This window comes from Doryrhamphus excisus, linkage group LG14 (genome assembly GCF_037039965.1).
Source record: "Doryrhamphus excisus strain RoL-2023G ecotype Guam linkage group LG14, RoL_Dexc_Guam_v1.1, whole genome shotgun sequence".
In the NCBI taxonomy this organism is placed as follows: domain Eukaryota; kingdom Metazoa; phylum Chordata; class Actinopteri; order Syngnathiformes; family Syngnathidae; genus Doryrhamphus; species Doryrhamphus excisus.
Window position 1 is genome coordinate 6,532,060 of NC_136370.1, and position 10,434 is coordinate 6,542,493.

Sequence of the window (10,434 nt, forward strand, 5' to 3'; positions counted from 1 at the left end):
GAAGGGAGGAAAGGACTTGTGTCTTGCACGAGAAAGGCAGCGGGGATCCCGATGCTGATCATGTACAGAACCGCTGACACGCCAAACACACACGAGGTCATAAATCATACCTGACATTTCAAGATGCATCTTGCCACACGTTATAAACACAGGAGGAAAAATGTTAATAATTACATACAGCTGTTTTAAGGGGGGGGGGTGTAGCCTCAATTGAACAGCTGAGTCTTTACTAAAACCCTCAATTATGAACAATCATTTGAAAAAGGCCTTCATTTAGTAGTACATAATAATAATAATAAACACAGTTCGTGTGGACTGACGAGACGACAAGCATAAAAAGAAATGAATGTGGAAAAAGGAAAATCAATTGATTCAATTAAATAAACGTGATTAATGAATTGCTTTATATTTTTATGTGTGTGATAGCAGCATAAGGAGAGGTGCTCCTACTATTTGGAACGCCTGGTCAACCTATGAGAGGAACTAAATATGAGGAACACATTTCAGTATTGACGCAGTGCAGTACTACGCCAACACAATCATAAACATGCGTCTCTTTTAAAATTTCAATGCAACTTTTGCATTCAATTGGAACACACCACAATTTACAGTCTATGGATGTACCCCTAAATAAATCCACGCCTCTCTAGAAACTTATTGTGATGCTCTTGGAAGGATGGGGGGAGGCTTACCAAAGGGGTTGTTGTGCCTAACAATTATATCATGACCCTGATATTCTTAAAAAAAAACAAAAACGAGTGCACATACTGTACATACATGCATATTGTACACAGTGCACGACCTCGTGGCAGCTGCGTTGCATGCACACGCAGCAAGGCGGGGTGGGAGTCGTGTTCACGGTGCAACAAGTGAGCAAAGGCGCTCTCTCGCTGTTGCAGCCATGATGATTAGATATGACTCCCAACAGGCTCTCGCAACACTAATCAAATAGGAAATGTAAGTCTAGATGGGCCGACACCGCAACACAGAATGAAGCTGGATAAAAAGTGTGTTTTTTTTTTAGTGGGGGTTGTTTGTTTACACGGCAACAGCATTTGGGAGCCTGGAAACATCTGAACACAGGGATTACAGTTCCAAGGCTAAAAGCTGTAATGTTGTAGCGTTTGTGCTTATAATGCTCAGTTATACTGTATGCCACTGAAAAATAAAGGAGGACATGCAGTTGTCGCCAACTAGTGGTCTGGCATGCACATTACAGTGCTTTCTGGGATCACTTTAACAATAACCCCTTTCACACATCTTGGAACAGACGGCATTTTTCCACCTTTATTTCCTTTTCACCATAACAAGATGGGACACCACCTCTGTATTCTCAAATAGTGGGAGCGTTGTCGGGGCGGCATAAGGGCAGGGAATAGTTTCATGTCTGCCAACATGTACACATGTATTGTACTCAACATGACATTTGACTCTTGAATACACTTGTATGCTTCATCGCTTCCCATTTTGTAGCACTTTCCTGGCTTCAGTTAAATATATAGATATTATCAGTATGGTGGAAAATATCCTGCTTGGCTGAGTTCTGTGTAAAATGCACAAGTGGATAGATGCCAGATCTTTTGTTACGACTGATGCTCTGATAGATTTCTGTGCTAAGGAGGCTAACATTGTTCACATTTTAACTTGTCATCAAAGCCCCTGTCACACTACCTATTAAAGCTGGCATTTTTCACCTTTTTTTTTGCCCCCCAGCTTCTGAGAGCTGTAACAGCCTGTGTATAAGGAGCATTCACTTCTCCCACCATTTTATGTTGAAAGCCATTGTCTGACAAGTCATCTATTAATTTAAAAGATTGTGGGGTGCTGTGTTGCTGTGTGAAAGCGCACCGACTTGCGGAAATATCCTGCTTTGCTGAGTTCTGTGGAAAAGGCACAGGTGGATAAATGTCAAATCTTTTGTTATGACTCTGATGCAGGATTTCTGTGCAACTGGGGCTAACATTTTTTACATTTTTACTTGTCATTTTAAAGTCCATGCCACGCTGCACCGCAAATTTGCCAGCTTCTGAAAGCTATAACAGAGGCGATACGCCGTCTGTGTATAAGGAGCAGTCACGTCTCCCGCTCTGTTATGTTGTTGTCATCTCATCGGATGACGAGTGTGATGCCGTGTTGCTGTGTGAAAGTGCACACATTTGTGGTAAGTTCTGTATAAAAAGATGAGAAAAAATCTGTGTAAAGGGGTTAACAATGTCATGCAAACATAATGGAATTTGCCAGCTTCTGAGGTAGTATCAGCGCTATAACAGAAGTAGGATCACGCCTGTGTGTATGGGAATTCCACAATGTCGGAGTCCGAGGTGTAAAGTTTAACACCCGACGCTCATTTCTCCAGTCCTGTTGTATTAGAAGCTGTATTTTATACGTCACAGCAGACGCTTATAGGCTGTATGTGGCATTTTTCCTTCCTTATTGCAGTGTATATGGACTTTAAATCACTTAGCACAGACGAGACTGGACCAAAGTGAGCTCGCCATGTCTTGCCTGTTGCAGAAAATCCAATGTCAACATTTTTTTAAAACCCCTCCTCCTATTTTTTTTTCTCTCCAGCCATGCAGCGTCAAGATAAGCATGGGAGCTCCTATTTACCTTCAGAACAAATCAGTCCGAGAGTACATTTCTAATATTTTGGTTACCTCATTTAGCATGCACATCCAATCCATTGGGCCTGATAACATTCACACTTGTTTAATTCTATTTGTCCTTTCCTTGAATTAGATGTCGCGCATAAGAGAGGGAGAATTTGACTCATTAATTAAAAGACAAGCCGATATTTTACCCCCTTTATCACCCTCTGTACACGTCTCTCGTTTAAGGGGTTCATCAAAAGGAGAAGGGAGGGGGGGGGGTGAGTATAGTCCTGGGTGGGCTTACATGGTAGAGACAGTCACCAAAATCAACATTGTCAGCGAAGGCCACATCCCCTTTGCCTTTCTTGCTGAAGCATAATCCAATCATCCCTAAGACAATGCTGCATTCAAGTGTAAATAAAAGTGCGCTTTTTGACTGTTGAGAAGAAAAAAAAACATGAAAACAAGCGTCCTTATCATTGCCACAACTTTCCCCACATGAGACGGTAGCCCGAGGCCAGGGGAGATGGGTGGGGGTGCGGTGGGGTGGGGGGGCCTGTTAAAAATGCAAAGCAAAGCAAAGAAAAGTGGACGTGACTGCGGCTAATTAGCATATCTAACTATTAGCTATGCCTAAAATGGGGACAGAAATTAATTAGGAAATGGAGACAAATGCCTAATGAAGTCATTCAATAAATAACACCGAGACAAGAAGGGCAGCAATAGTTGTGTTTTTTTACATCACATCTAATTAAGCAAAAATAATGTTTATGGTCACCTTTTTAGCTCCGCAGGCAAATAAGCAAGGTTTAAAAAAAAAAAAAACTCAAAGTGGGTGCAATAAAAAGTTCATGGGTGCCACAACAGAGGAATAAATCCCTCAAAGTTTAAACACCTAACGAGGTGGTCAGTCCAAATGGCCGCAAGATAAATGATGCGTCACTACTTCTTTTTTTTTTTTGCTGATGTTGTTTATTGCTTGCATTTATGAGCATATCTCAATTACACAACCGCTTTACAGTGAGGGCTAATGAATTGTTAATAAATAGGTTAATAACAATGTTATAAATGTGCTATGAATTGTTAATAAACATGAAAATGAGTATGTCACACAAAAATTCTAACTATTTTGACTTAAACATCAGTAAATTTATAATAATGACCTATAAATAAATTTTATTTATTTCACAAGTACCTTTTTTTGCTTTGAAAAATCACATGTGTTCTGCTTTAAAAGCAGAAAACATTGTGACTGTATTCATAAGAACAATAGAGCAATATAATATAATGTATTTTATGCTCCATTTTTACATGGCTTCTACTCCCTTATAATGACGCGTTTAGGTCACCATATACCTAGCCCTTTAAATTGCAATTTTCAACACTTTTTATCATTTTGAAGCGACACCGCACACACATGAAATATTGTGATTGCCACCAGTTGCTATTTCATCCCTGCAATACTATTGACAACAACAGCATCTGTGCACAATATCGCCAAGCTGACCAAACGACACCAGTGTGCATGTCAGCGTGTGAGTGTCTTTGTGTGCATGCCTGTGTGTTTATTAGGCCTCTAGCCAGAGCCAACAGATGCATGCAAGCATAACACTTAAATCCATGCGCCACAAGGAACAAGTTGCACCACATAAGATGTGATAACTCACAATAATAATACTACTACTAATAAGAATAATACACCATATGTGTTTATTATACCCCACAAAACAAGATGCATCTTCAAATTTAAAGCCCTGCTTGCTGCACATATAATTGAATTGAGCATTATGGAGCCTTCAGCCATGAAAAAAAGAAAAGGTGGGGTACAGTGAGTGGAGCCCACAACACTGCAGAACAACACAAATAAAATATAGTGATCAACAGGAACAATTAAACACATTAACATTAGCAGAAGCATCATATGCAATGTGAACTTGGCATTGATGCTTAATGCAGTTCAAAGCACGCACGCACACACACACCGAACGTGCACCTCTGCAGTGGAAATCCATAGCACCTCTGCGTGGAAAGCCCCCATTCTTTCTTTCTTTTTATTTAAATAGTGGCCTAAAGCGAAAGCTTAGCCTGCCTCCCTGCCTATAACGCGTCATAGAGTTTCCTTAGTGCAACCGTCAAGTACACACAAACATGACTGCACCCCATCAAAAGACTAAACAACAATCAAGTCTATTGTGGCGCATTTAGCTCTTTGACCCCGCATCGGGACATCGGCACATCGGCACACCGCAACTAAAGAAACGAGCGCACACTATTCGAATCGCTACGAACAATTACATTAGCGGTGAGTTAAGGGCATGCAGCCAAGAGCCGGGAGATAGAAAATGTTACGTTCACTTACATGATCGGCGAGGTTCGTCGACGAGCCGGACAGCTCTTCGTGGTCGGATTTGGAGCTCCCATCCCGCTCATCGATCACTAAATCTATTGGCATTTTTCCTTTCAAACAGCTGATGTACCGATGGCAAAAATTGTCGCAGAGCTCGTGCACCTTAAAGGAAGAAATTGCAACATTTTAATGTCATTTTTGGTGCAGGTTGAGGAGCAATTAAGCGGAATTAGGGCGGGGGGGGGGGGGTGTGGACGGGGGATGTCATTAATCTGTTCTAAAGAATAGGCAAACTGTTGCCTTACTTTTTTATTATTATTGTTCTCTGGAGACGTGCAGGAGCAACAGGTTGAAAAAGGGGGGCAACGAATTAAAGATAAAAACCGAATGAAATAAAAATAGAATCAAATCAAACTAAAGTGGCAGCAGCTGAAAGCAGATCTGCATGCAGGATCAATAACAAAGAGGCTTAATTGAGCACATTTGAGCTGCTTAAATAGCTGCACGCCTGCATTAAATATGAACATTTTACTTCTAAACACCGATAGAGATGTAATCCACGAGTGTTTTTTCCTCATAATTTCACACTAAAGCATGCAATGAATGCATTCTTTTACCTTTTCTAATTCCAAGAGGTGAAACCGTAACACTTGTATGGCTTGTATCATCTGAAACGTATGACAATGACATTTGTCATCCAAAGAAAGCATCATTTTTAACTACAAAAATGACAAAAAAGTGAACTCACCAAGTTATCCAACTCTGGATTTGATGAAAATAAAGGTTTTTCTGCCCGGACCTGTAAAAAACAGTAAAGAGTCATGTTTTGCATGAACTTTTATAAGCGATTAAAAGTCAATGTAAGTGTTTTTTTTATAGTGGGTCTGGACCTGTTTGGCAAACACCGCGATGTCCTCGTTGAAAGAGTCCGAGGAGCATACGTCTCCCCCGGCCACGCCGGGCTCCCTCGGCGTGCACGTCGCCAGCTCGCACTTCTCGAAGACCAGAGCGAGCAGAGGGAAGAGGGGATGCCTGCAGAGGAGCGCGCAAAGGCGGGTTAACGACACGGAGCATGCCGGTAACTCCTGGAGGGGCAAGCATGCATCTATGCAAATGCTTTTTTTTCTTTCTTTTTGCAGAGTATCTGTTTTGTACCACTTAATGACTACATAAAACTTCAACTTTTGTATTATTTAAGGCTAGAAAGTGTAGTTTTTTTTCTATCACATGTTTTATCATGGCGACGCAAAGGCGACAGCAAGACTTAAACGCAAAAATTTATTTTATAAAGAATTAGTCAAGTGTGAGGGGCGTTGACAGTAGAAGACATAATACAATTATAACAAGTAACCTTCGAGTCATTCACACACATAACACTTTGTGTAATAAAATAAAAGTTGATCCATGTGTCCGTATAGAATAATGTTATATTGTGTAAATTATTGGCACAATCCGAACATGCATGCCTGCGTGTACGCCTTTGCACGTTTAAAGCTAAACTATTAAAATAATTGCATGATTGCAATATTGAAACACGCCGTATTTTGCGGTGTATTCACTTCATGTGTGCAAAACAATTATATAGTAAATAGTGTTTTTTTAAAAAGGAGAAATGATAAGAATGTATAAATGTGGCATTTAACCTATGGAGTTTGCTGCGGTGAAATAGTGTTAAAGTGCATTTTAGGAAAAATAAGTTGTAAAAATGGACTCCTGCATGTAAAGTTTACCCATAAATCTGGTCCTTATCCCTCTTTAGGACGTCGTTGACGGCCGAGCCCATGCTGGTGGGCATGACGTTCGGGTGTGGAGCGTGCGCTCCGTAGTGCTGGCTGGCGTGGAGCGGCGGTCCGTGGTTGAGGTGGTGGACCTGGGGGAGCGGTCGGGGAGCGTGCGGATCCCCGTACATGGACGCCGAAACGCCGTCCATACCCCCGTAGTGGGCCAGCTCATCGTACTGAAGGAGCACAAGCAAAGGGGGAGAAGTCAGCGAGGTGCATTGTTACTTTTGGGTCTTTTTCGAATGGAACACGGGGGCGTCACAGTCAGGAGTGTTGCGATGTTTAAAAAAAATGCACGGTATTACCAGAAACATTAGAAGTGAGTTAAAAAAATAGATGTTTTGGAGTGTGTCCGGTGGAGGAGGAAGGCTTGCCTTGTGGAAGGAGCTTGCACAAATGTCACGCTACTTTCCACAGCGTGGATGTGTGCAATGAAATGAGTGGGACCTTACCCTTTGCGCCATCAGGCTGCAGCTCCAATAAACTCCTTAAAATGTGTTATTTTTCTATTAAATATCCCACTTTTGTCCTGCGTGGAAAGAGGAAAAAATGTTCCAGGTTCTTCTCGCTTTCGATTAACTTTTTATTATTATGTTTTTTTTCTTAGCGAATTCTCCTATTCGCCGCTACACGCTGAAGTCGTCGCATCGGACGGTCCGTCTTTTTGTTCACAAAAAGAAGCAACAAAAAAGTGGATAAAAAGTCAAAATGTGAGGTTACAATGGGCCCAGATTGCGAGTCAACTGTCGCGTCTCATGGCTTTTTGCCACTCCAGCTGTCAATCAAAGCCAGAGGTTGTCAAGGTAATGAATGAATGACGGTTGGTGATGATGTTCAAGTTTTTTCTTTCTCCTCCTCTCCTCCGCGTTAGTCCGTTTTCATCCGGTAAAGTCCGGCCGTGCGTCTTCCTTGAAATGTCTGCTTTAATGCTCGTCCCGTGTAGTTTTCAAGAAGACACACACAAAAGTGGGTGGAGAGAAAGGAAGAAAGAGGTGGGAAAATAGAAAATATTTGGGAAAAATAAGAAATAATAAAAAAAATATGCGTAGAGGTAAGGTTTCTCCAAGGGTCCGCGGTGAGTGTGTGTCAGCGAGTGTTGGCAGCTTGGCGGCTGGCTGGCTTCTAGAAACACACACCGCCTGCCTTTGGATGGCTGACTCGCAAGCGCCGAGCGGTGGGCGAGTGCAATGACGGATCCCGGAAGTGGCGTGCTGGCCCCAGCCAGTGGTGGTGCTGCAAGTGTGTGTGTGTGTGTGTGTGTGTGTGGTGGGGGTAATAGACGGGCACCCTCCCTCCCTCAAAGAACTCTCTCCCCACCCACCCAAAATACTTTAGCGTGCAATGAGGATGGACAGCAACACAACACCACACACTTGCAACATACTGCAAATATTATATATGTGCTAAGCTCTTATTTTCACTTCACATTCAGAAACCATGCTATTGGACCTGCTGGGACTCTATCACTGTTAAAGTGTAGTAAAACCTGCAAAAAAAGTTTGTAGAATGTATAGGAATGACTGCAAAAGTCATTGAAATCTCCATGTTTAGTGACTTATCTATGCAAAGTGGTTATGATGTATTAATTTTAACTCAAAGTTTTGGTAAATTGTTGTAAAAAGTACTAAAACTACTACCAGCATGACTGTCAATGTTTTGAAATGTTCACCATTTCTATTTTTAGTGATTTCTTTTCAAATGTGGTAGATAAAGATCCGCTTATGTCAGATTTTGATGTTAAAATAGCATGGTTGCAACCATTGAAGAGTTGATTTTGACTCAAATGACCCGTGACCCTAGAGATGATAATCAGATGTACATTAGTTTTTATATTGTATAGTGGTTTCCTTTAAAATAGGGTAAATACAGATCATCCTGATTCTGACATTACATAGTCGGAAAACATACAAAAAGTACTAATAGTATGGCTGCAAACATCCTCAAAAGTCATTGCGTTTTCCATTTCTACCGACTTCTACATGTAACATGGTCAAGATGGGTGTTAAACAAAAATTTTAATGTAAACATTTTCAAACATTCACTTTTTAATATGTTTTTTTTTACTATTTCCTTGCAAATTTGTCCAATAAAAAACATACTGTGTCAGATTTGGATGTTAAATTCTAGAAAGTAGTACTAATTACCAAGTGAGGTCTGTGTGTAATGCGGTCAAAAAAGATGATGTTATATTGTAGTCAAAACTGTCAAACTACTAATAGTATGGCTGAAAAAAGCTTCAATTTTTCTTACGTTCTTTGAAACATTGTCAATAAAAATGATTCTGATTCATTTTATGACATTAAAGTCTAGTATATGTATGCATGCATTCATTAAACACCCGATTATGATGTGAAATGTCACAAACATGGCAACATTATGGCTGCAAACGCCCTTAAAAGCTTTTAAAAGACTCCAGTTTTTAGTGACGTTGAGTTACATGGTCATTTTGAGTCAAATTCTGATGTTAGTTTGTCATCGGAATTATGATTGCAAATGATTCTGATGTTGAACTGCTGTAAAACTAGGAAATAAAGGTCAATAACGATCATGCAGACTGCGCTCCTTTTATTCAAATTTGGTCCATAAAGGTGATTCTGGTTCAGATTCTGGCATTAAATGCTATGCCTGTAATTGTTAAGACAGCTAATTTTAATGTAAAAAGTCTCTTGATCTGATGTCAAAAAGCCAATAGCCCAGATGTGTCCATTAAAGACCTGATGTTGATGTTAAAATGTTGCAAAAATAGTATGTGGCTGAACAAGGTTTCCCAGAGGATTAACTTCTTCATTTTTAGTGACTTCCTCCCAAATTTGGTCAGTAAAGTGCATTCCGATGAAGATCCTGATGTCAAAATGCAGTAAATAGCACAGATGTCTTCATTAAAGACCGACTTTTGCAGTTCAAATGAAGTAAAAGTATAGTACAAGTAAGGCTGCGCAAGATGTCACACAGCATTTATAGTACTTGACCACTCGGTCATATAGAGACGCTACTGATGTTAGAATATGTAGTACAATTTGATGCAGATTGTCATGCAAAACTGCAGTAAAATCAGCATGACGGACTGTAAAGCTTTTCAAGTAGCATTGACTTTTTTTCTTTTTTCGTGTTGACTTTTAAAACTTGGCTGATCCGGAGGACGTTGATTCAGATTGTGATGTTATATATCATAAGCGTATGGCTGCAACTTATATTTTTACATGGCCTTTAACTACAACTGTGAATCGGAACCCAAATTGTGTGTAAAGTCATTAATTTGTACAAAAAGTCAATGGAACATAAAATGGGTACATCGTTAAGAGTACTACTTTAGAAAGTACATTTTTTGACCAGTACACAGTTACCACGGTAACCATAGTGAGGCTCTTTTGCACTGCGTACAACTATTTGTGACAGTGTCCCCCCATGACATATACCCCTGTTACTTGCTATACTATAGTTCTATTATAACCAATACCTCCATTTCTGCAGTTACTGCAAATTACCCCCCCCCCCCTTTTTTTTTTCCAGTGTTCCTCTCCAGATAGGAACCCTCAGTGGTCAATTATCAAAGCATGCCTGGGGATCATCAATCATGAGAGGAGATTGAGGAGAAGGAGAGGGAGGAGCATGTTGAAGAAGACCCTCCAGGAGCTCTTTAGGCACAATATACATGACTTTTAATAGCGGGCCAACATGGATGCAATGGCGGTTGATGGTGGAGTCTTTTTTTTTT

General features: G+C 40.6%; 1 protein-coding gene across 5 annotated transcripts in view; it reads right to left on the reverse strand.

Annotated features, from left to right (window-relative positions):
* Positions 1-7,918, reverse strand: part of meis2a (Meis homeobox 2a) — a 94,591-nt gene extending 86,673 nt beyond the window's left edge. For 2 of the 5 annotated variants that reach the window (XM_058091433.2, XM_058091429.2), the window contains exons 1-6: positions 7,172-7,917; positions 6,669-6,895; positions 5,829-5,970; positions 5,687-5,737; positions 5,556-5,606; positions 4,951-5,100 (exon numbers count right to left, since the gene is read on the reverse strand). In XM_058091433.2, coding sequence (XP_057947416.1) covers positions 4,951-5,100; positions 5,556-5,606; positions 5,687-5,737; positions 5,829-5,970; positions 6,669-6,895; positions 7,172-7,183 — 633 coding nt within the window. In that variant the 5' untranslated portion in view covers positions 7,184-7,917. Of the gene's footprint in view, positions 1-4,950; positions 5,101-5,555; positions 5,607-5,686; positions 5,738-5,828; positions 5,971-6,668; positions 6,896-7,171 lie in introns of all 5 variants that reach the window. The other 3 variants (XM_058091432.2, XM_058091428.2, XM_058091431.2) reach the window with 3 other exon arrangements.
* Positions 7,919-10,434: the final 2,516 nt, after the last annotated feature.